The sequence below is a fragment of the Pseudophryne corroboree genome, chromosome 4 (assembly GCF_028390025.1).
Source record: "Pseudophryne corroboree isolate aPseCor3 chromosome 4, aPseCor3.hap2, whole genome shotgun sequence".
In the NCBI taxonomy this organism is placed as follows: domain Eukaryota; kingdom Metazoa; phylum Chordata; class Amphibia; order Anura; family Myobatrachidae; genus Pseudophryne; species Pseudophryne corroboree.
In genome coordinates this window covers 657,101,389-657,127,968 of record NC_086447.1, presented here as the reverse complement: position 1 = coordinate 657,127,968, position 26,580 = coordinate 657,101,389, and the positions used below count along the sequence as shown (strand labels likewise).

Here is a 26,580-nt window from a genome sequence, read left to right as displayed (position 1 = left end):
TTGTTCCGGATTGGCCAAGAAGAGCTTGGTACCCAGAACTCCAAGAAATGATCTCAGCAGCAGGGGGCCTGTCTGTTCCAAGACGTACCGCGGCTGCGTTTGACGGCATGGCGGTTGAACGCCGGATCCTGAAGGAAAAGGGCATTCCGGAGGAAGTTATCCCTACGCTATTTAAAGCTAGGAAAGAAGTGAACGCAAACCATTATCACCGCATATGGCGGAAATATGTTGCGTGCTGTGAGGCCAGGAAGGCCCCAAAGGAGGAATTTCAGCTAGGTCGATTTCTGCACTTCCTACAGTCAGGGTGACTATGGGCCTAAAATTGGGTTCCATTAAGGTCCAGATTTCGGCTCTATCGATTTTCTTCCAAAATAGAACTTGCTTCACTGCCTGAAGTTCAGACTTTTGTTAAGGGAGTGCTGCATAGTCAGCCCCCGTTTGTGCCTCCAGTGGCACCGTGGGATTTCAACGTGGTGTTGGATTTCCTGAAGTCGCATTGGGTTGAGCCACTTAAATCCGTGGAGCTACAATACCTCACGTGGAAAGTGGGCATGCTGTTGGCCTTGGCGTCGGCCAGGCGTGTATCAGAATTGGCGGCTTTGTCATGCAAAAGCCCTTATCTGATTTTTTATATGGATAAGGCGGAATTGAGGACTCGTTCCCAATTCTTTCCTAAGGTGGTATCAGTTTTTCATGTGAACCAACCTATTGTGGTGCCTGCGGCTATTTAGGACTTGGAGGATTCCAAGTTAATGGACGTAGTCAGGGCCCTGAAAAGTATATGTTTCCAGGACGGCTGGAGTCAGGAAAACTGACTCGCTATTTATCCGGTGTGCACCCAACAAGCTGGGTGCTCCTGCTTCTAAGCAGACTATTGCTCGCTGGATCTGTAGCACGATTCAGCTTGCACATTCTGCGGCTGGACTGCCGCATCCTAAATCAGTGAAAGCCCATTCCACGAGGAAAGGGTCTCTTCTTGGGCGGCTGCCCGAGGGGCCTCGGCTCTACAACTTTGCCGAGCAGCTACTTGGTCGGGGTCAAACACATTTGCTAAATTCTACAAGTTTGACACCCTGGCTGAGGAGGACCTAGAGTTTGCCCATTTGGTGCTGCAGAGTCATCCGCACTCTCCCGCCCGTTTGGGAGCTTTGGTATAATCCCCATGGTCCTTACGGAGTCCCAGCATCCACTTAGGACGTCAGAGAAAATAAGATTTTACTCACCGGTAAATCTATTTCTCGTAGTCCGTAGTGGATGCTGGGCGCCCATCCCAAGTGCGGATTGTCTGCAATACTTGTATATAGTTGTTGCCTAACTAAAGGGTTATTGTTGAGCCATCTGTTGAGAGGCTCAGTTATATTTCATACTGTTAACTGGGTATAGTATCACGAGTTATACGGTGTGATTGGTGTGGCTGTTATGAGTCTTACCCGGGATTCAAAATCCTTCCTTATTGTGTCAGCTCTTCCGGGCACAGTATCCTAACTGAGGTCTGGAGGAGTGTCATAGTGGGAGGAGCCAGTGCACACCAGGTAGTCCTAAAGCTTTCTTTACTTGTGCCCAGTCTCCTGCGGAGCCGCTATTCCCCATGGTCCTTACGGAGGCCCAGCATCCACTACGGACTACGAGAAATAGATTTACCGGTGAGTAAAATCTTATTTTCTGCAAAGTACATTTGGTTCCACAGGGCAGCCACCCCTGACGCACCTAGCTTCTATGGGTTTGTATGGCATTAGCCGCTGGTCCCTTCTCCTATAGTGAGAATGTGGTTCTATGTGACTAACATCTGCCTTCTCTTTTACTTGCTCCTACATTGGACTGATTAACTAAACTGAGCTCTCCCAGTGCCTGGAGGCGGGGTTATAGAGGAGGCCCCAATGCATCCTGGGACAGCCTAAAGTTTTAGCCTGTTGGTGACTAGATCAAGATCCACTCTACACCTGATGTTTCCCCGTGGAACCAAATTGGTAAGTCTACCATAACTCTCCTTTTATCTAAATGTACTGGTGTACAAAAGTTTAACTTTATCCAAAAACTGTTTCCATTCGTACTTATTCATAATATTGTTGCTGCAAGAGCAATGTTTTTATAGTACCTACAGACAATCATTTTCTCTTTTGGGGTCCATGTTCACCATAGGGTTAACCTTGGGTATGGCTGGTGGAGACCAGGACTGGCACTGTACAGCAAAGCTTGTGAGCCTCCCACAATGCACTGGGCTTTTCTCCCCTCATACCCCACCCCCATGCTCAGACACTCTTGTTTTCTGCGTCGGGGTACACTGGGCTCCACAAGTCTGGACAATGGGGTGTAGAGTAGGATCTTGATCCGAGGCACCAACAGACTCAAAGCTTTGACTGTTCCCAGAATGCACAGCGCCGCTTCCTATATCTCCCCGCCTCCCAGCACAGGAGCTCAGTTTGTAAGTTGGTGCTGCAGTAAGCAGGCACTTAACAGAGGGGCTGCTCCAAGCTGTCCTGAGAAAAGCTTTTTATGAGGTAAAAGGTGAAGACTTCAAGGGCAGCAGCGGTGGTAAATGTTTTGTGACATTCACTGCTGCAGCTCCAGCTCTCCCCAGCGGCGCTGTACACTCCCGATCCCTGGTTGCCGGGTACCTACAGCAGAGGCTCCGGTTTTCTTCATGTTAGACACACACGGCTGGGGCTCTCCAGGATCGCGTGGCCGCGCTTCGGGAGGCGGTAAGTGGGTCCCGCTCGCGGGACCCGGTCTTTATCGCAATCTGGCGCGGTCAGTGGGAGGCGGGCCGCGCGCGCTGGCGGTGGACACTGTGGCAGTACAGGCAATCCCACTAGATCACCAGGGCATGGGCGCAGGTCGGGTTTTCTCTCTAACCCACTTCTTATATTGCCCACAGTACCCGGTGGTTTTGCCAGCAAGGGGGATAAGGCTTAGACCTGAAGCCCCTCCCCCAGCCCCAGGGCGCCATTTACCGCAAATGTTCCCGCCCTGGAACTGCATCTGTCTTTTCCTCACTCCCAGTCAGTGTCTACGGCGCCATTATCCCTCAGCTCACTGTTCCTTAGACTGCTTGGGCAAATCCTCCTATGTAAAGCCGCCTGGTTGTCACCGCTGTGCCTTTACATGACACTTAAGTATTCTACCTGCCTTTTTAGTCAGTGTTAGTTAAGAGAGTGCATTTAGTCAGGGGTTTATAGTACAATTACCCTGTGATATACATCCAGTTTCTTACTGTGTAGTGTTATATCTATTGACTATATAGCAGAGTAAGCTAGTCCAGTGCAGTATTATTGACTGTAATAACCTCTGCATTGTACAAACTGTGACCTTCTGTGTGTGCATTTGATAGCTGAGTGTTGTCCATCTCGTGTCTTTCACTCAACTTGCTATCCCTGTATTCTATAACCTGAGGGGGCTTGGTGCGTCAGGTGTTATCTAATATAGGATTTTCACAAAGATATATATACTGCATTACGTATTTTTCTCTGTGATTTGGTCACCATATCTCTCCTTTATCTCTGCTAGTGCTGACTACACTGCGCAGGGGTTTGGGTTTGGGATATTGTGCTGCTGATAATTGTACTGTTACCTCATACTGCAAGTTATATCATGTCTGCTTCTGAGGGTAACGAAGCCACAGGCACATATGAGGAGAATATAGCAGCTGTGGGCTCTGGTTCTGGAGGGCTCCTTGCCCCCAGTGGGACTGTGTCAACGGAGGCACATACTGACCCACCGTGGGCTGCTTTTTCCATGCTTCTGCATACGCTAGTTCATAAACTAACACCCCCTATGGGACCCCCAATGCCGGTACAACCGTATGTGTGCCCTGCAGCTAACCCGCCGTGGGCGGATGATTTATCTGCTCAATTAAAGAGGTTGAACCAGTCGCCTAAGTCCAAGAGGTCCTCTAAGCGAGCGCTCGTCTCCTCACAATCCACTGCTGTCACTGACACCTCGTCTGATGAGGACGGCACTTACACTGACCCCACAGGTTCTGACTCAGATACGGCTGATGGGGAGGGTGGTTCACATGTGGTTGTTCCTGACCTTTTGGAGGCTATTAAGTTAATTCTGCAGATTACGGATGATCCCGAGCCATCCGTGCTTCTTAAGAAACCAGATAGGTTCAAGGGTCAGAAGGTGGTTAAACAGGTTTTCCCTCACTCTGATCACCTAGTGGATATACGTCCGGAACCCTGGGAAAACCCGGGTACGAAGTTTGTGCCTCAAAAGAGGATGCTGGCTCGCTATTCCCTCGCGCCAGAGCTGTCTAAGAATTGGGAAACACCTCCTCCAGTGGACTCGCATGTGGCTAGGATGGTGGTTTCCTCAGCTCTACCTGTCACGTCTCTGAAAGAGCCTACGGATAAACGTGTGGAGGGTTGTCTAAAAGCAATTTACACCCTCACGGGTGCTGCACAAAGGCCTACTATTGCAGCTTCATGGGCTGCTGAGGCTATTGAAGCATGGGCCCTGGAGTTAGAAGCTGAAATCTCCTCTGACCATGCTAGACCATGCTTGTCATATATTGTCACAGCTTCTCGATATATTAAAGAGGCGGCTTCTGATGCCGGTATCCTGGCAGCCAAGGCCTCTACTACGTCAGTCCTGGCTCGCCGGATATTGTGGCTGAGATCCTGGTCTGTGGATCTGGACTCTAGAAAAACCCTGGAGGTACTCCCTTTCAAGGGAGATATTCTGTTTGGGGAGGACTTAAATAAGATAGTGGCTGACTTGGCTACTGCCAAAACTGCCTGTCTACCTAATACCGCTCCTTCTGTGTCGAAGGCTAAAGGTACGTCCTTTCGTCCTTCAGGTAAAGCAAAAGGTCGGGCGTACCATAAGCAGGCCCGCACTTCCAAACCTGGTAAGCCGAAGCCCAAAAGAGCCTGGGCTGCCCGTCAGCCAGCTGCCAAGACCGCTAAGCCTGCCGCATGACGGGGCGAGCCTCCCCCTGGGGGATCCCAGGGTGGGAGGCCGGCTTCTAGGGTATACCCAGGAATGGTTGAAGACCACTTCAGATGCCTGGGTATGGGAAGTTGTCACTCGAGTTTACGCCATTGCCTTCAAAAACCGACCCCCTCATCGATTTTGCCAGACAGACGTCCCTTTGGCCTGGACAAAAACAAAAACTCTACACTCGGTGGTACATGAGTCGTAGTACAGGTGCCTCTTGCTCAGAGGGGCCGGGGGTACTATTCTCCGCTGTTTCTAGTCCCGAAACCGAATGGGTCCTCCCTTCCCATTGTCAACCTCAAGGCATTGAACAGGTTTGTGAAGATTTCCAAGTTCCGTATGGAAACCCTTCGCGCTATAGTTCTGGCCTTGGAACCTGGGGACTACATGGTCTCCTTGGACATAAAGTATGCTTACCTGCATATTCCTATAGCAGTGTCTCATCAACAATACCTGAGGTTTGTTATTGGCAAATTCCATTACCAGTTTCGGGCGTTACCTTTTTGGTTTAACAATGGCTCCGCGAGTTTTCACCAAAGTTATGGCGGTGATGACGGTGGTACTCCGCTGTCAAGGGGTCAGGATACTGCCGTATCTGGTCGACTTGTTAATCCTGGCAAATTCCCCAGATTTTCTCCTGTGTCATCTGGATATGACGGCCCGGTTTCTAAAAGCCCACGGGTGGCTCATCAACTGGAAGAAATCCTCCCTGGTCCCTGTTCAGAGCATGGTGCACCTGGGAGCGCTGTTAGACACTCGCAACCAGAGGTTGTTCTTGTCTCAGGAGAAAGTCCTGAAGCTTCAGGACAGGATTCGTTGCTTCCTTTCTCGTCCGCAAGTGTTGATACATTTGGCTATGCAGGTGCTGGGCCTCATGGTGTCAGCATTTGACATGGTGGAGTATGCTCAATTCCATTCTCTCCCCCTCCAGAAGCTGATTCTAGCCAAGTGGGGCAGCCTGCCTCACCGGATCAGGTCTCAAATGATCTCATTGACTCCGGAGGTTCGTCTGTCGCTGCAATTGTGCAGGGGCCGTCCCTTCTGGATATCCAACTGGGTCCTGTTGACGACAGATGCCAGTCTAAGAGGTTGGGGCGCGGTACTGGAGCAGCACTCCTTACAGGGTGGGTGGACCAAGGAGGAATCTCTCCTCTCGATCAACATTCAGGAGTTGCGGGCAGTCTTCAATGCGTTGAACCTGGCCTAGCATTTAATTCAGAACCGTCCTGTTCAAGTACAGTCGGACAACGCCACCACAGTGGCTTACATAAATCATCAAGGTGGCACTCGAAGCCGTTTGACAATGAAGGAAGCCTCACGGATTCTACAGTGGGCAGAACGCCATCTACCGGCAATATCGGTAATATTCATTCCGGGAGTCCTGAATTGGGAAGCGGACTTTCTCAGTCGTCAGGATGTGCATGCCGGCGAGTGGGGCCTCCATCCAGGAGTGTTTCAACTCCTCGTGGAAAGGTGGGGTCTTCCAGATGTGGATCTGATGGCGTCTCGACACAATCACAAGGTTCCGGTCTTCGGAGCAAGGACAAGGGATCCTCAAGCAGCATTCGTGGATAGGTTTCGGCTGCCGTACGTGTTCCCTCCGGTGTCACTCCTGCCCAGGGTAATTCGGAAGTTCAAGCAAGAAGAAGGAAATCTGCTTCTCATAGCTCCGGCGTGGCCCAGACGGCACTAGTTCTCAGACCTGCAAGGCCTATCGTCAGAGCGTCCTCTTCTACTTCCACAATGCCCAGACCTCCTCATTCAGGGCCCTTGTGTCTACCAGGACCTAGCCCGGCTATCTTTGACGGCGTGGCTGTTGAAGCTTCCGTCTTGAGGGCTAAGGGTTTTTCTGAAGAGGTCATTAAAACTATGTTGCGGGCCCGGAAACCGGCTTCTGCTCTGATTTACCATAGGGTCTTGCATTCATACTTTGTTTGGTGCGCATCTAACAATTATGACGCTTCCAAGTTTAGTACAGCCAAACTTTTAGCTTTTCTGCAGCAGGACCTAGATTTAGGACTGCGTCTGGCCTCCCTCAAGGTTTATATTTCTGCCTTGTCGGTGTGGTTTCAGAGTTTAATTGCGACTTTACCTGATGTTCATACTTTCACTCAGGGTGTGTTGCGTATCCAACCTCCCTATGTCCCGTCTGTGGCTCCTTGGGACTTGTCGATGGTTTTGGAGGCGTTGCAGGAGCTTCCATTTGAACCTCTTGGTTCAGCTGACCTTAAGTGGATTTCCCTTAAGGTGGTGGTCTTGCTGGCTATTGCCTCTGCTAGAAGAGTGTCGGATCTGGGTGCCCTGTCTTGTAGTTCTCCATATCTGATTTTTCACCATGACCGGGCGGTTCTTAGGACTCGTCCCGGATATTTACCTAAGGTGGTTTCTTCGTTCCACCTTAATCAGGAGATTGTGGTTCCAGCCTTTGACTCTCCTGATTTGTCTCCCAAAGAGCGGTCTTTGGATGTGGTACGGGCTCTCCGTATGTATGTGAAGAGAACTGCTTCTATTCGAAAATCTGATTCTCTTTGTTTTGTTTGGATTTCACAAACGTGGCTGGCCTGCTCACAAGCAGACCCTGGCCAGATGAATTAGAATGGTGATTGCACATGCTTATGTGAAGGCTGGTCTGTCAGCTCCTGCTCACATTATGGCCCATTCTACTCGGTCTGTTGGACCTTCTTGGGTGGCCCACTGTGGTGCGACCCTTGATCCATTGTGCAAGGCGGCTACGTGGTCCTCCGGGAACACGTTCATAAGGTTCTATGCCTTCGATACTGCCGCTTTCCAGGATGCTTCCTTTGGACGCCGGGTTTTTGTGCCCGCTACAGTGCGTCCCCTCCCATAAGGAACTGCTTTAGGACACCCCCATTGTCCAGACTTGTGGAGCCCAGTGTATCCCGCAGCAGAAAATTAGTTTTATGGTAAGAACTTACCTTTGTTAAAACTCTTTCTGCAAGGTACACTGGCCTCCACAAGGCGCCCACCCTGACGCACTTAGCTTCTTTGGGTTGATATGGCATTAGCCGCTGACACTTCTCTTGTCATGAGAGTGTGGTATATGTGGCTGCTAACCGTTGTCGTCTCTTTTCCTGCTACTGCATTGGGCTGGTTAACTGAAACTGAGCTCCTGTGCTGGGAGGAGGGGTGATATAGGAGGCGGTGCTGTGCATTCTGGGAACAGTCCAAGCTTTGAGTCTGTTGGTGCCTCGGATCAAGATCCTACTCTACACCCCATTGTCCAGACTTGTGGAGCCCAGTGTACCTCGCAGAAAGAGTTTTAACAAAGGTAAGTTCTTACCATAAAACTCATTTTATGTTACAACTGAATCTATGTCTGTGTCAAAGCATATATAAATCAGACAGTAGGGTACGCTTTGTAGGAGTAGTGTAGACCGTTTCAACCTTGTCCTCAAGTACTCCCAATTTGTCTTTTTATTTTATTTTTTTGTATTTTTTTTTTTTTAGATCTTGTGGTGCAGTTGTCTAATTTTATTGGTTTATTAATTTGAGAATTATTGAGGAAAGTCTGAAAACCTGTCCCGCTTTGAACACTTCATGGGAGAATTTAGACATTCTGTAGTTTTATAGATATTCTAGTGTGAATCAAGAAGAACATTGATTTAAACCCAATAAAAGTATGTATAACTGAAATGCTTTGTGTTGGCAGATGGAGGAAGCCTCTTTCACAATGACGTTCTTTGGGGAGGGTTACAGCCAGGACCAAGATCCCCAGCAAGGGAAACCGAATATAAAAATCTGCACACAGGTGTCAGGACCAGGTAAAGGGTTTTTCAAATCAAATGAATTATGTAATAAATCTAGAACAAATTATATGATGTTTAATTTGTAAGGTGCCACAAGTGGTTTGCAGCATTGAGATATAGCGCACATTAAAACACTACAAGGTAGACACATCACGTTTCGGTAACTAAAAATAAAAAAAAAGGCACTATTAACGATTAACGTTGCAAAACTCAATACACGATACAACTGGAAATGTAAGGTAAGCATAGGAGTAATTAGTGTACCACTAGGGGAGAACAGCTTTTGGGAGAGAGGAACGTCTGACTCAGATGAGGGTTAATTGGCCACTGGGTCGGTGAGGGCTGTAGTAGAAGTGTGAGAGAAGAGGGCTATGAGAACAGAAGGGAAGAGGGCCCCAAATCTAACTCTCTCTGCTTTTGTTATATCTGCCACACCTGCAGTGCACATGGTTTTGCCCAACTGCTAACAAATTTGCTGCTTCGATCAACTCTGAATTACCCCCCCAAGTCTCTTTGCTTTTGTGCTCAGCATTACTATAAGTGTTGGATTACTCCGCCATTGTGAGAGCGCACAGACGATTGAGTCCTTTTCCACTCATTAGCTTATTGTAAATCTAGATATTAAAGTTTTTGATTTATTTTTCTGTATTGTGTGTTTTACAGAAGCTGGATATGTTACTACTCCAATAGCAATGGTGCAAGCTGGTGTGACCATTCTAAAGGAACCAAGCTCTCTCCCAAAAAAGTAAGTTTAAGTTCTGTTATGCTCTCTCACTGCCTAATTCAGAGATGCGCACAAATGCAATGTTTCTTTTACGTCCTAGAGGATGCTGGGGTCCACATTAGTACCATGGGGTATAGACTGGTCCACCAAGAGCCATTGGCACTTTAAGAGTTTGAGAGTGTGGGCAGGCTCCTCCCTCTATGCCCCTCCTACCAGACTCAGTTTAGAAAATGTGCCCCGAGGAGCCGGTCACAGCTAGGGGAGCTCCATTGGAGTTCTTTTAGTTTTATTATTTTTAATAGAGTTTAGCCACAGGGAGGCTGCTGGCAACAGCCTCCCTGCTTCGAGGGACTAAGGGGGATAGTAGTGTCCGCCCTGTGGGGTCTGAGCCACTATCTCCGCTGACAGGACACTGAGCTCCTGAGGTGATCGAACGTTCCCTGCCAAAGGGGATCGCTTACCCCAGCAGCATGCCGCCACCCCCTTTCAGAGCCAGAAGATCGGTGGCGAGTTGGTCACCGGCCCCCCTGGCAAGCGGGGAGCCGGTGTGAAGATGGCGGCAACAGGGTATGGAGCGCAGTACTAACTGCTCTCCGGGGCTCAGCGGTACATAGTGCGGCGTTGTGAGGGGCGCCCTGAGCAAGCGCCTACACTCTACACTGACCTCTAAGCCTTTCAGGGTCCCAGGATCACTGCAATCCTCAGGCCTGTATAATCTTCAGAAAAGCGGGGCCATGAAAGGGGGCGGAGCTTCCCCTCAGAGCGAACCCAGCAGCGTTCAGCGCCATTTTCCTGCCTGCAGAAGCACTGTCAGGGAAATCTGTCCCTCCACATCAACTCCAGCTTTATTTCACGGTAACAGGGGGTTGTATGTAGAAGGGGGGGGGGGCTGTGTATCTGTACTGTGCTACCTATTAATGTACACAGTAAGCGCTGGTTAGGGGTCTCCCTATCTATTAGCGCTGTGTGTTTGGGTTAGCTCCAATCTCTGTGTCTCTCTTGCCATTCTTAGGGGGGGGGGGACTCTGTCTGCCTTTCCCTGTGTGTGTGGAGTGTCTGTGGTCTGTGTCATATGCTGCAGAGGATATGTCCTCTCAGGCAGATCCCATTCCATGTAATCAGGATTGTACTGTGTTAGCGCAGGTCCCTGCAAGGGAGCTTGAGTGGGTAACCTCTATTAAAACTATGATTTCTCAGATTTCTACTAGGGTTGCACAGAATGAGTCGGCAACTCAGGTTTTTGCAGAACTCTATGGCCGTTTCGTCCCGTTCTGTTACTTCAGGGCCCCCTACTGTATGTTCCCACAAACATGCTCTTGCCCAGATTATGCAAGTTGACACGGATACCGATTCTTACACGGCAGATGGTGATGGGGATGTGCTGCAGGGGGCGACATCTCTTGCAAAAGGGGTACAGTTGATGATAGAGGCCCTTAGAGATGTGTTGAATATTGCTGATACAGCACCTGAGCAGTTTGAGGAGACTTAACTGACAATAAGAAAGCCTCGCTAACCTTCCCTCTGTCTAAAGACATTAAATGCTATATTCGAGAGAGCCTTGGAAAACCCGGAGAAAAAATTCCAGATTCCTAGAAAGGTTCTGGTTGCCTTCCCTTTCACTGAGGAGGATAGAAAAAAATGGGAAAACACACCCATAGTTGACGCGTCTGTATCCAGACTCTCAAAAAAGGTGGTTTTACCTGTTCCAGGATCTACCGCATTAAAAGAACCGGCTGACCGCAAAATTGACACTACGCTCAAATCCATATACACGGCTTCAGGGGCAATACTACTTCCTACCATTGCCTGTGCATGTATTTCCAAAGCTATAGTAAAGTGGTCAGGCACGTTACTTGAGGATTTTGATGCAATGGATAAAAGTGACGTTGAATTGTTTTTACGTAACATTCAGGATTCTGCAGGATTTATGGTGGACTTTGGCTACGCCAGTGATCTGCCGACGCGGAATCCTGGAGAGGTGTGGAGACCCTACCCTACACATGTCAGGCTTTCTTGGGGAAGCGTTTGATGCGTGGATTTCCACGGCTGCAGCGGGTAAGTCACCTTTTCTTCCCTCAGCTGCACTTGCTACGAAGAAAACTTTTTCTTCAGCTGCATCACAGTCCTTTCGAGCTGCTAAAATAAGAAAGGCCAAGCCGTCCAACACCTTCTTTAGAGGAGGTCGACCAAAATAAAAAAAACCTGCTGCTGCGGGTTCCTAGGAACAGAATCCTGCTTCAGGTATGCCAAAGTCCTCAGCATGACGGTGGACCACGCGGCCTGGAGGTGGGGTGGTGAGACTCAGGCATTTCAGTCACGTCTGGGTGTTGTCCGGCCTGGATCCTTGGATGCAGGATATTGTGTCCCAGGGGTACAGGCTGGAGTTTCAACATCTCTCTCCTCACCGATTCTTCAAAGTAGGCTTACCAGCTTTGCTGGCGGACAGGGCTATCCTACAGGAAGCCATCCAGAAGTTGTTGGAGTCACAGGTCGTTGTACCAGTTCCTCCCCATTTGCAAAACAAAGGTTACTATTCGAACCTTTTCGTGGTTCCGAAACCAGATGGTTCGGTCAGGCCCATTCTGAACATAAAATCGCTAAACCCCTTTCTGAGGGAGTTCAAGTTCAAAATGGAGTCTCTGAGGGTGGTGATATCAGATCTGGAAGAGGGGAAATTCCTGGTATCCCTGGATATCAAGGATGCGTACCTTCACATTCCGATTTGACCGTAGCATCAAGCTTTTCTACGATTCGCACTGTTAGACAGTCATTTTCAGTTCCAGGCCCTGCCATTTGGCCTCTCCACAGCACCGAGGGTCTTCACCAAGGTGATGGCGGAGATGATGGTTCTCCTCCGCAGACGGGGGGTGAACTTAATTCCATATCTGGACAATCTGCTGATAAAGGAATCGTCCAAAGAGAAGCTGTTACAGTCCATTGTTCTCACGACCCATCTACTCAGGGAACACGGTTGGATCCTGAATCTTCCAAAATCACATTTGGAGCCAACCAGGAGGTTGTCCTTTCTGGGAATGATCCTTGACACGGATGTGCAGAGGGTGTTTCTTCCGGAGGAGAAAGCGTTGGTGATACAAACAATGGTCCAGGATGTTCTGAAGCCAGCCCGGGTGTCAGTTCATCAGTGCATTCGCCTTCTGGGGAATATGGTGGCCTCTTATGAGGCTCTGCAGTACGGGAGGTTTCATGCTCTGCCCTTCCAACTGGATCTCCTAGACAAGTGGTCTGGATCTCATCTACACATGCACCAGAGAATACGTCTGTCGCCGAAGGCCAGGATTTCTAAACGTTAAAGGATAAATTGGTTCATAGTGCAATAGAAGACAATAAAAGAACTAGTGTCAGGACTCAAGGTTTTCATAGGTGTGGGATGTGTCTTATGTGCCGTAATTTGAAAGGGGCAAGTAAGATTAAGTAATTTGAGATTAATGGAGTGAAGTACCCAATACGGGATTTTGTCACATGCAACTCGAAAAATGTAGTGTATGTGATGGAATTTGAAAACACGTCTCGCTGAGCACATCTATAATGTTCAGAAAGGTCTTGAGTCCCATACTTTTTCAATGCACTTTAAACTTAAACAGAATTGTAACCCAAATGGAATTAAATCTTTTTGTGGTATACAAACTATTTCAACATATTGGAGAAATAGGGATCTTGAATCAAGGCTGGCTAAAGCGGAAATGAGATGGATTTTTAAATTAAAAACATTTGTCCCTAATGGGTTAAACGGGGATTTTGAAATGAAATGGTTTTTATAATATTTTTTATGGATGTATTTTTAATATTTTATCTTTTTTTCTTTATGTATATGTATGGACATTTTATGGACTTTATGTGGACGATTTCTCTATTTATTTATTTATTTATTTATGGATGGTTAATGGTTCCCAGTTGTGGATTCTAGAGGAAAATGAAGTAATATGAAAGGACTTTGGGACAGGAAGTCCTTTTTAATGTGACAGACTTTTAAGTGATGACATTTCCGCTGACGTCATGTTTGACGCAGTGGCAGGAAAATTAAGAGTAATCTCACCTAATTAGAAGGGGTATAAATATAGGAGGTTTAGTTTTACTCACCATGCTTCTGATGAAGGACCTGGCGTCCGAAAAGCTTTAGGCTGCTGGTGAGGATATTCAAAGGGAGAGCTCAGTTTGGTCCAAGAGTTACCAGAGGAGGTGAAGAAATCCCGGGATTTCAGTCTCCTATCCCCATTCGATCTGGGACGGGTAATAAAGTGGAATTTCGAGCTTCTGTGATCCCTAACCACTATGTGTGGTGATATGCTTGTTTACTGTTGTTTTATTGTGAGTCTAATGTAATAAAAATAATTCTGTCTTGTTTATCAAACAATATTGCACTAGATTCCTTTTTATTTTTATCTTTGAGATTGGGAAACCTTTTGGAAGTCTCATATGGAAATCTTCATGATGTATGATTGAGAACATTTCTACTTCATGATAAAAGAACTTGGATTCCCTTATCTCTCAAATTAACTGGAGTAAGAACTCTTATATATTTGTTTTGTTTAAAGTGATATGCGCCATTGTAAGAATCATTTTTGGAAATGATATTCTGGAACGAAGAGCCGTCTACAGCGGTCTTCTCCAAGCGGCCCAGCTGCTGCAAGATTGGCCATTCAAGTGCAGTTGGACAATGTAACGACAGTAGCTTACATAGACAAGGCGGAACCAAGAGCAAAGCTCCAATGTCAGGACAAGAATTATCCTCTCGGCAGAAAAACATGCATTGGCGCTGTCGACAATCTTCATTCTGGGACTTCCTCAGCAGACACGATCTCCATCCAGGAGAGTGGGGACTTCATCCGGAGGTGTTCACGGAGGTAACAGATCTTTGGGGTGTACCTCAAATAGACATGATGGCCTCTCGTCTCAACAAGAAGCTTCGGCGGTATTGTTCCAGGTCGAGGGACCCACAAACCGTAGCGGTGGACGTAGTGACACTGTGGTGTTCTGGTCGGTGTACGTGTTTCCTCCACTCCCACTCATTCCAAGAGTTCTAAAACTCGTAAGGAGAAGAATTCAGGCGATCCTCATTGCTCCGGACTGGCCAAGGAGTGCTTGGTACGCGGATCTTCTGGATCTACTGCTAGAAGAGCTGAGGCTTCTTCCTCTTCGGGAGTACCTGCTGCAGCAGGGGCCGTTGACTTATCAAGACTTACAGTGGCTACATTTGACGGCATTTAGGTTGAACGCCGAATATTAGCTCGGAAGTGCATTCTGAACAAAGTTATTGCTACCTTTATATAGGCTAGGAAAGGAGTAACGTCTAAACATTACCATCGTATTTGGAAAAAATATGTATCTTGATGTGAATCTAAGAAGTTTCCTACGATGGAGTTTCAACTGGGACGGTTTCTTCTCTTCCTGCAAGCAGGTGTGGATATGGGATCCGTCAAGGTCCAGTTTTCGGCCCTATCCATTTTCTTCCAGAAACAGTTGGCTTCCCTTCCCGAGGTTCAGACTTTTCTGAAAGAGGTTCTGCACATCCAGCCACCCTTTGTGCCGCCTACGGCACCCTGGGATCTTAACGTGGTGTTAAAGTTTCTCCAGTCGGATTGGTTTGAACCTCTACTGGAGGTTGAGGTCAAGTTTCTCACGTGGAAGGCAATCACTTTGTTGGCCTTGGCTTCTGCTAGACGTGTGTCAGAGTTGAGAGCTTTATCTTGTAAGAGCCCCTACTTGATCTTCCATGAAGATAGAGCTGAGCTCCGGACACATCCGCAGTTCCTTCTAAAGGTTGAGTCAGCATTTCATATCAACCAACCTATTGTGGTGCCAGTGGCTAACTGCTCGTCACAGAAAATCAGACTCTCTGTTCGTCCTGTATGATCCCAAGAAACTTGGTTGTCCTGCTTCTAAGCAGACAATATCTCGCTGGATCAGGTTCACTATCCAGCATGCGTATTCTACGGCAGGATTGCCGTGTCCTACGTCTGTTAAGGCCCACTCTACTCTTAAAGTGGGTTCTTCCTGGGCGGCTGCCCGGGGAGTCTCTGCTTTACAGCTTTGCTGAGCGGCTACTTGGTCTGGGTCGAACACGTTTGCAAAGTTCTACAAATTCGATATTTTGGCCTCTGAGGACCTTATGTTTGGTCAATCAGTTCTGGAGGAGCCTCCGCGCTCTCCCTCCTGTTCTGGGAGCTTTGGTACATCCCCATGGTACTAATGTGGACCCCCCAGCATCTTCTAGGACATAAGAGAAAAAAGGATTTTAATTACCTACCGGTAAATCAGTTTCTCGTAGTCCGTAGAGGATTCTGGGCTCCAACCCAGCGCTTTGTGATCCTGCAATGGTTACTTCGTTCAGTACTGCTTAGTTCTTGGTTACTGTTTTGTTACTTGGTAAGTAATCTTGTTTAGCTGTTGCTGTTTCAAGCTATTTAGCTTGGTTTGCCTTGTGTGTGAGCTAGAGTGAATCTCGCCACTATCTGTGTAAAATTCTGTTCTCGAAGTTGTCTGTCTCTTTGGGCACAGTTTCTAGACTGCGTCTGGTAGGAGGGGCATAGAGGGAGGAGCCAACCCCCACACTCAAACCCTTAAAGTGCCAATGGCTCCTGGTGGACCCGTCTATACCCCATGGTACTTATGTGGACCCCAGCATCCTCTACGGACTACGAGAAAAGGATTTACCGGTAGGTAATTAAAATCCTATTTCCATGCCCACCCAGCCATCCAGCCCAGCACCACACTAAGAAAAACCAGGTTGTGTGACATACTGTCTCATTCACTATACTCACCCTCCTTTAGAGTCCAGATTGAAGAACAGCACTGGTACACACAGCCTCACAGGCTTCAGCAATCACTGGACAGCATAGCAGTGTGCAGGGAGGGTTGGTACAGGCACTCGCAAGCATAGCAGGACAGGTACTCAGACAGTATGACACGCGTCATCTCACCACACGGCCCCAGCTTTCACTCAGCAGGAAGATCTCTGCGGCTCTTGAAGGGGTGGGCTGGCGTAGGACTGCGCAGTGTGACCTCACAGTTGTCTTAGGACAGCGTCTGAGCCAAGTGCTCGGCACTGCCAGCTGAATTCAAATCTGCGCATGCGTGCTGCAGTCCCAGAAATCCCGGTGTTTTGGGACAAAATCCTGGTATCCCGCTGATCCCGACCCACGGGATTCGCCACCCTAAGCATGAGGGTTACTGAGATGGCAGAGGCTCACGCAGATCTGATGCTGCGGCATTAGCTTGTTATTGCACAGCAGCTGTGTGATACGCATCTATCTCTGAATGAAGCCCTTTGTCTACACTCAGACATTGATGTTATGGAGTCCTTATCTTACGTTAACCATAGTTAAGGGCCTCATACACTAGAACGATTATGCCCAATTCGGGCATTCGGCCCGATATGTTGGGTGAAATTGGGCATTTTGTCTGTGTATCCGATCCGATCTGATGCGCGGCCCCGTGAGCATCGGGTTGGGTCCTCCAGAATGAATGTGCTGCACATTCAATCTGTTCCGAACCCGCAGGCGTGGCTGGGATCGGCCAGGAATCGCCCAAGATACATCGTATGCAGAAGGACAGCATACAATGTATCTTGGGCGATCCTGCCGCCCAGGAGGCTGCCGGGGTAATCGCCAGCAATCACCTGCAACATTTCAGATGGACATGTCGCAAATGCCATTCCATGTGTTTAACAGACCAGGGCTATGGGGTATATGCAATTGCGGGCGAATCGCGGCAAATTATCGCCGTTTTTTTAATTCGACAGGTGAATTCCGGCAGGTGGCTGCCGGAATTCAGCATATTCAATGAAAAACGGATTCGACATTCCCGCGGGCGAAAAACGGGCGATTTGCCGGATTTTGCCGCGGATTAAAAAAACGGGAAAAACCCGGGAAAAAATGGCGTGGGGTCCCCCCTCCAAAGCATAACCAGCCTCGGGCTCTTCGAGCTGGTCCTGGTTCTAAAAATGCGGGGGGGAAATTGACAGGGGATCCCCCGTATTTTTAAAACCAGCACCGGGCTCTGCACCTGGTGCAAAAAATACGGGGGACAAAAAGAGTAGGGGTCCCCCGTATTTTCTCTGACGTCCTAGTGGATGCTGGGACTCCGTCAGGACCATGGGGAATAGCGGCTCCGCAGGAGACGGGGCACAAAATTTAAAAGTTTGACCACTAGGTGGTGTGTACTGGCTCCTCCCCCTATGACCCTCCTCCAAGCCTCAGTTAGGTTTTTGTGCCCGTACGAGCAGGGTGCAATCTAGGTGGCTCTCATAAAGAGCTGCTTAGAGTAAAAGTTTTGATAGGTTTCTTATTTTCAGTGAGTCCTGCTGGCAACAGGCTCACTGCAACGAGGGACCTAGGGGAGAAGGAGTGAACTCACCTGCGTGCAGGATGGATTTGCTTCTTAGGCTACTGGACACTAGCTCCAGAGGGACGATCACAGGTACAGCCTGGATGGGTCACCGGAGCCGCGCCGCCGACCCCCTTGCAGATGCCGAAGTAAGAAGAGGTCCAGAAACCGGCGGCTGAAGGCTTTTCAGTCTTCATGAGGTAGCGCACAGCACTGCAGCTGTGCGCCATTGCGCTCAGGCACACTTCACACCAGCGGTCACTGAGGGTGCAGGGCGCTGGAGGGGGCGCCCTGGGCAGCAATAAGATTACCTTTCTGGCTAAAAAGAATACATCACATATAGTCCCTGAGGCTATATGGATGTATTTCACCCCTGCCAGGTCTCAGAAAAACCGGGAGAAGAGCCCGCCGAAATAGGGGGCGGGGCCTATCTCCTCAGCACACAGCGCCATTTTCCTACACAGCTCCGCTGCTAGGAAGGCTCCCAGGCTCTCCCCTGCACTGCACTACAGAAACAGGGTAAAAAACAGAGAGGGGGGGCATTTTTTGGCGATATTATATATATTTAAGCAGCTATAAGGAAACAACACTTATATAAGGTTGTTCCTATATAATTATAGCGCTTTGGTGTGTGCTGGCAAACTCTCCCTCTGTCTCCCCAAAGGGCTAGTGGGGTCCTGTCTTCTATCAGAGCATTCCCTGTGTGTCTGCTGTGTGTCGGTACGTGTGTGTCGACATGTATGAGGACGATGTTGGTGTGGAGGCGGAGCAAATGCCGGTAATGGTGATGTCACCCCCTAGGGAGTCGACACCGGAATGGATGGCTTTGTTTATGGAATTACGTGATAATGTCAGCACGCTGCAAAAGTCGGTTGACGACATGAGACGGCCGACAAACCAATTAGCACCTGTACAGGCGTCTCAAACACCGTCAGGGGCTGTAAAACGCCCTTTGCCTCAGTCGGTCGACACAGACCCAGACACGGACACCGAATCTAGTGTCGACGGTGAAGAAACGAACGTATTTTCCAGTAGGGCCACACGTTATATGATCACGGCAATGAAGGAGGCTTTGCATATCTCTGATACTGCAAGTACCACAAAAAGGGGTATTATGTGGGGTCTGAAAAAAACTACCTGTAGTTTTTCCTGAATCAGAGGAATTGAATGACGTGTGTGATGAAGCGTGGGTTACCCCTGATAAAAAACTGCTAATTTCAAAGAAGTTATTGGCATTATACCCTTTCCCGCCAGAGGTTAGGGCGCGCTGGGAAACACCCCCTAGGGTGGACAAGGCGCTCACACGTTTATCCAAACAAGTGGCATTACCGTCTCCTGATACGGCCGCCCTCAAGGATCCAGCTGATAGGAGGCTGGAAAATACTCTAAAAAGTATATACACACATACTGGTGTTATACTGCGACCAGCAATCGCCTCAGCCTGGATGTGCAGTGCTGGGGTGGCTTGGTCGGAGTCCCTGACTGAAAATATTGATACCCTGGATAGGGACGGTATTTTATTGACTATAGAGCAATTAAAGGATGCATTCCTTTATATGCGAGATGCACAGAGCGATATCTGCACTCTGGCATCAAGAGTAAGTGCGATGTCCATATCTGCCAGAAGAAGTCTATGGACACGACAGTGGTCAGGCGATGCGGATTCCAAACGGCATATGGAAGTATTACCGTATAAAGGGGAGGAATTATATGGGGTCGGTCTATCGGATTTGGTAGCCACGGCAACAGCCGGGAAGTCCACCTTTTTACCTCAAGTCCCCTCCCAACAGAAAAAGACGCAGTCTTTTCAGCCGCAGTCCTTTCGTTCCTATAAGAACAAGCGAGCAAAAGGACATTCATATTTGCCCCGAGGCAAAGGAAAGGGTAAGAGACTGCACCAAGCAGCCCCTTCCCAGGAGCAGAAGTCCTCCCCGGCTTCTGCAAAGGCCTCAGCATGACGCTGGGACCTTACAAGCGGACTCAGGGGCGGTGGGGGGTCGCCTCAAGAATTTCAGCGCACAGTGGGCTCACTCGCAGGTGGACCCCTGGATCCTGCAGGTAGTATCTCAGGGTTACAGGTTGGAATTCGAGAAGTCTCCCCCTCGCCGGTTCCTAAAGTCTGCTTTGCCAACGTCTCCCTCCGACAGGGCGACGGTATTGGAAGCCATTCACAAGCTGTATTCTCAGCAGGTGATAGTCAAGGTACCCCTTCTACAACAGGGAAAGGGGTATTACTCCACGCTATTTGTGGTACCGAAGCCGGACGGCTCGGTAAGACCTATTTTAAATCTGAAATCTCTGAACCTGTACATACAAAAATTCAAGTTCAAGATGGAGTCACTCAGAGCAGTGATAGCGAATCTGGAAGAAGGGGATTTTATGGTGTCCTTGGACATCAAGGATGCTTACCTTCATGTCCCAATTTGCCCTTCACACCAAGGGTTCCTCAGGTTCGTGGTACAAAACTGTCATTATCAGTTTCAGACGCTGCCGTTTGGATTGTCCACGGCACCCAGGGTCTTTACCAAGGTGATGGCCGAAATGATGATCCTTCTTCGAAGAGAAGGCGTATTAATTATCCCTTACTTGGACGATCTCCTGATAAGGGCAAGATCCAGAGAACAGCTGGAGGTCGGAGTAGCACTAACTCAAGTAGTGCTCCAACAGCACGGGTGGATTCTGAATTTTCCAAAATCCCAACTGATCCCGACGACACGTCTGCTGTTCCTAGGGATGATTCTGGACACTGTTCAGAAAAAGGTATTTCTTCCAGAGGAGAAAGCCAGGGAGTTATCCGAACTAGTCAGGAACCTCCTAAAACCAGGGACAGTGTCTGTGCATCAATGCACAAGAGTCCTGGGAAAAATGGTGGCTTCTTACGAAGCGATTCCATTCGGCAGATTCCATGCACGAGGTCAAGCCTGGAAACGTCTCTTCACATAAATATACTGGAACTAAGAGCAATCTACAATGCTCTAAGCCTGGCAAAACCTCTGCTTCAGGGTCAGCCGGTGTTGATCCAGTCGGACAACATCACGGCAGTCGCCCACGTAAACAGACAGGGCGGCACAAGAAGCAGGAGGGCAATGGCAGAAGCTGCAAGGATTCTTCGCTGGGCGGAAAATCATGTGATAGCACTGTCGGCAGTGTTCATTCCGGGAGTGGACAACTGGGAAGCAGACTTCCTCAGCAGACACGATCTTCACCCGGGAGAGTGGGGACTTCATCCAGAAGTCTTCCACATGATTGTGGTCCAGTGGGAAAGACCAATGGTGGACATGATGGCGTCCCGCCTCAACAAAAAACTGGACAGGTATTGCGCCAGGTCAAGAGATCCTCAGGCAATAGCTGTGGACGCTCTGGTAACACCATGGGTGTACCAGTCAGTGTATGTGTTACCTCCTCTGCCTCTCATACCCAAGGTACTGAGAATTATACGGCAAAGGGGAGTAAGAACGATACTAGTGGCTCCGGACTGGCCAAGAAGGACTTGGTACCCGGAACTTCAGGAGATGCTCACGGAAGATCCGTGGCCTCTACCTCTAAGAAGGGATCTGCTTCAGCAGGGACCGTGTCTATTCCAAGACTTACCGCGGCTGCGTTTGACGGCATGGCGGTTGAACGCCGGATCCTAAAGGAAAAAGGCATTCCGGAAGAGGTCATCCCTACCCTGGTCAAAGCCAGGAAGGAGGTGACTGCACAACATTATCACCGCATTTGGAGAAAATATGTTGCATGGTGTGAGGCCAGGAAGGCCCCGACAGAGGAATTTCAACTGGGTCGATTCCTACATTTCCTGCAAACAGGATTATCTATGGGCCTCAAATTAGGGTCCATTAAGGTTCAATTTTCGGCCCTGTCGATTTTCTTCCAGAAAGAATTGGCTTCAGTTCCTGAAGTCCAGACTTTTGTAAAAGGAGTACTACATATACAGCCCCCGGTTGTGCCCCCAGTGGCACCGTGGGATCTCAATGTAGTTTTGGATTTTCTCAAATCCCATTGGTTTGAGCCACTCAAATCGGTAGATTTGAAATATCTTACATGGAAAGTAACCATGCTACTGGCTCTGGCTTCAGCCAGGAGAGTGTCAGAATTGGCGGCTTTGTCGTATAAAAGCCCATATCTGATTTTCCATTCGGACAGGGCAGAATTGAGGACGCGTCCTCATTTTCTGCCTAAGGTGGTATCAGCGTTTCACCTGAACCAGCCTATTGTTGTGCCTGCGGCTACTAGCGATTTGGAGGATTCCAAGTTGCTGGACGTTGTCAGAGCATTGAAAATATATATTTCAAGGACGGCTGGAGTCAGAAAATCTGACTCGCTGTTTATACTATATGCACCCAACAAGATGGGTGCTCCTGCTTCTAAGCAGACGATTGCTCGTTGGATTTGTAGCACAATTCAACTGGCACATTCTGTGGCAGGCCTGCCACAGCCTAAATCTGTCAATGCCCACTCCACAAGGAAGGTGGGCTCATCTTGGGCGGCTGCCCGAGGGGTCTCGGCATTACAACTCTGCCGAGCAGCTACGTGGTCAGGGGAGAACACGTTTGTAAAATTCTACAAATTTGATACCCTGGCTAAGGAGGACCTGGAGTTCTCTCATTCGGTGCTGCAGAGTCATCCGCACTCTCCCGCCCGTTTGGGAGCTTTGGTATAATCCCCATGGTCCTGACGGAGTCCCAGCATCCACTAGGACGTCAGAGAAAATAAGATTTTACTTACCGATAAATCTATTTCTCATAGTCCGTAGTGGATGCTGGGCGCCCATCCCAAGTGCGGATTGTCTGCAATACTTGTACATAGTTATTGTTACAAAAAAATCGGGTTGTTTATTGTTGTGAGCCATCTTTTCAGAGGCTCCTACGTTATCATACTGTTAACTGATCAGATCACAAGTTGTACGGTGTGATTGGTGTGGCTGGTATGAGTCTTACCCGGGATTCAAAATCCTTCCTTATTGTGTACGCTCGTCCGGGCACAGTATCCTAACTGAGGCTTGGAGGAGGGTCATAGGGGGAGGAGCCAGTACACACCACCTAGTGGTCAAACTTTTAAATTTTGTGCCCTGTCTCCTGCGGAGCCGCTATTCCCCATGGTCCTGACGGAGTCCCAGCATCCACTACGGACTATGAGAAATAGATTTATCGGTAAGTAAAATCTTATTTTTTACACCAGCATCGGGCTCCACTAGCTGGACAGATAATGCCACAGCCGGGGGTCACTTTTATACAGTGCCCTGCGGCCGTGGCATTAAATATCCAACTAGTCACCCCTGGCCGGGGTACCCTGGGGGAGTGGAGACCCCTTCAATCAAGGGGTCCCCCACCCCCAGCCACCCAAGGGCCAGGGGTGAAGCCCGAGGCTGTCCCCCCCATCCAAGGGCTGCGGATGGGAGGCTGATAGCCTTGAGAAAAATGTAAGAATATTGTTTTTTCCAGTAGTACTACAAGTCCCAGCAAGCCTCCCCCGCAAGCTGGTACTTGGAGAACCACAAGTACCGGCATGCGGGAGAAAAACGGGCCCGCTGGTACCTGTAGTACTACTGGGGAAAAAATACCCAAATATAAACAGGACACACACACCGTGACAAGTACAACTTTATTACATACTGCCGACACACCCATACTTACCTATGTTGACACGCTGACTGCCACAGTCTCCGACGATCCGAGGGTACCTGTGAAAAAATTATACTCACCTTCCAGCATCCAGAGATAAATCCACGTCCAGAGTATAATCCAGGTACTTGGCAAAATAACAAAACGCAAAAACCCGTGCCAGCGGACTGAAAGGGGTCCCATATTGACACATGAGACCCCTTTCCCCGAATGTGCCGGGACCCCACGTGACTCCTGTCACTGAGGTCCCTTCAGCCATTCAGGAAGCGCTACTACGTGGCGCTCACCTGATTGGCTGTGCGCTGTCTGTGCTGTGACAGCGCATCGCACAGCTCTCTCCATTATATTCAATGGTGTGAACTTTGCCGTCAGCGGGGGGGTTACCCGCGGTCAGCCGCTGACCGGCGGGTGACCCCACCGCTAACCGCAAGGTTCCGACCATTGAATATAATGGAGAGGCTTTGCGATGCGCTGTCTGAGCTCAGACGCGCAGAGCCAATCAGCAGAGTGCAAGGACGTTGCACTCGCTGATTGGCTGAAGAGACCTTTCAGTGACAGCTGTCACGGAGAGGTCTCTGCATTCGGGGAAAGGGGTCTCATGTGTCAATATGGGACCCCTTTCAGTCCGCTGGCACGGGTTTTTGCGTTTTGTTATTTTGCCAAGTACCTGGATTATACTCTGGACGTGGATTTATCTCTGGACGCTGGAAGGTGAGTATAATTTTTTCACAGGTACCCTCGGATCGTCGGAGACTGTGGCAGTCAGCGTGTCAACATAGGTAAGTATGGGTGTGTCGGCAGTATGTAATAAAGTTGTACTTGTCACGGTGTGTGTGTCCTGTTTATATTTGGGTATTTTTTCCCCAGTAGTACTACAGGTACCAGCAGGCCCGTTTTTCTCCCGCATGCTGGTACTTGTGATTCTCCAAGTACCAGCTTGCGGGGGAGGCTTGCTGGGACTTGTAGTACTACTGGAAAAAACAATATTCTGACATTTTTCTCAAGGCTATCAGCCTCCCATCCGCAGCCCTTGGATGGGGGGGACAGCCTCGGGCTTCACCCCTGGCCCTTGGGTGGCTGGGGGGGGGGGACCCCTTGATTGAAGGGGTCCCCACTCCCCCAGGGTACCCCGGCCAGGGGTGACTAGTTGGATATTTAATGCCACGGCCGCAGGGCACTGTATAAAAGTGACCCCCGGCTGTGGCATGATCTGTCCAGCTAGTGGAGCCCGGTGCTGGTTTTAAAAATACGGGGGATCCCCTGTCAAATTTTTCCCCGCATTTTTAGAACCAGGACCAGCTCGAAGAGCCCGAGGCTGGTTATGATTTGGAGGGGGGACCCCACGCCATTTTTTTCCTTGATTTTACCGTTCCAGCTATAAAAAAAATATATATATATTTTTAAAAATATATAAATAATACTTGTGTCTCCAAAAAAGACAAACCAAGTACCTAATCCCTTCTAATATAAATAGATATGCTATTACCAAAAAAAAAAACACCAAAAAAAACATGTTTTACATTTTTTTTATTGGTTTCACCCTCCAAAGTGTGGCGGATTGAAAATGACGAATTTACTGTCTAAAAGCACTGTTGTCGAATTTCCAAACTTGAATTGAATACACTTTGGTCGAATTGCAGCACTTGTATCATTGCAGAAAAGTCGAATTTGACAAAAGTCGAATTTTGAAAGTCAGTTTTTTTGACGGAACGCACTGAATTGCATTGACTATTTTTTTTTTTTTTTGGCGAAAAATTCCCGAAATTCGACAATTTCGGGAATTCGACCGCAATTGCATATACCCCTATGCCAGTTGTTCTCAATGTTATCAGGAAAGCAGGAGACTGTATGTAAATGCCACTCTGCAGGCCAAAATTCTTTCTAACCAGATCATTGAAAATGTTGCAGTGTAACACTGGCGTTACCTAAGCAGGGGTTGGTGCTTGTTGTGGCTGGAGGACAGATTTTAATAACATCATGGAATGTTTGGTAAGACTGTAGAATGATTATATTACATTCCTCTATACAATCTTGTCTTGCAGAGGTGGCGTTTACACCCCAGGAGCAGCCTTCTCTAAAACCAAACTGATTGAACGTCTCGACAAAGCCGGCATCCATTTTTCAGTCATCAGCAAGACGGAAGCCTGAGATATAGATATATATATTGCACTATAATTACCATGCATGACTAGTTGAAATAATGGGTAACTTAGCCCACATTACTACAGATAATACATGACATTCATTAATTTTCATTTGTAATCTTACTACAGTAATAAAGTACATTCTAATAGAAACGTTGCTATTTGTTTCCCATAAACACCTGTCCTATAGAGAAAAAAGAAAATGCAAAGATGGCGCTTCACTTCAAAGGTGCAGCAACCCAACAGACGGGACAGTCACCTCAGTCCCTTAAAAGTTTCTAAAATGTTCTCGTATTTGCTGTGGTGCGCTCCCTGGGTCAAATATCGACAGTTTTGTCTCAATCCAATGATAAAGGGATTATGTTTATCCACACTTTGTCACAGGGTAAAAAAACGACGGGAAAGAATTCTGGTATCTTCTCTCCAAATAAACTTCACCAATTCACCATCATAGGAATCCCCAAAAGATATAAAAAAAAGGTTCGCATATAGTCAATTACAATTTTATTCTCACAAGTGTGCAAATTTGCATAAAGTATTCAGTGCAGGTATGAATTAATTCATGGGGTATAACTTCCCATAATACAGGTGGCGTAGCCACAATTCATGTAAATAACAGCAAAAAGTAGCAGCAAAAAATCAATATAATGAAATAAATAATCCACCACAGATTAGGAGGACCTGCGTACCAGATTTAATGGGGTGTCAAATAGCCCACCCAAGATCGCATGAGAGGTTACTTCCCGGGATTTGCAGCAACAGTCCAACAATGGAGATTCTCGGCTGGATTTATTCCCCTCTGGTCATGGAAAGTCGCTCCAATCAATCACCAACGCGTTTCATCTCTGTATATGAGCCTTCCTCAAGGTGTGTGGTGTGTCTAGAGTATAAGGTCTTTTTATACCATTTTAGTGTGCTTTGATTGGATGGCGTTCCATTTCCCATTAAAACCATTCTACTGCTATCTTAGTCCCTTTTAGGCAACTCACTATATTGCCATAGGCTGCTTCTGTTAGTTAGGAATGGTCTGCGGCTGATTTGTA

At 48.3% G+C, this 26,580-nt stretch overlaps 1 protein-coding gene across 1 annotated transcript in view; it reads left to right on the top strand.

Moving 5' to 3' along the window:
• Positions 1–25,690, top strand: part of SCCPDH (saccharopine dehydrogenase (putative)) — a 236,931-nt gene extending 211,241 nt beyond the window's left edge. Inside the window, exons 10-12 of the mRNA XM_063917787.1 lie at positions 8,609–8,720; positions 9,369–9,450; positions 25,436–25,690. Coding sequence (XP_063773857.1) covers positions 8,609–8,720; positions 9,369–9,450; positions 25,436–25,541 — 300 coding nt within the window. The 3' untranslated portion in view covers positions 25,542–25,690. The remainder of the gene's footprint in view (positions 1–8,608; positions 8,721–9,368; positions 9,451–25,435) is intronic.
• The last annotated feature ends 890 nt before the right edge of the window (positions 25,691–26,580 follow it).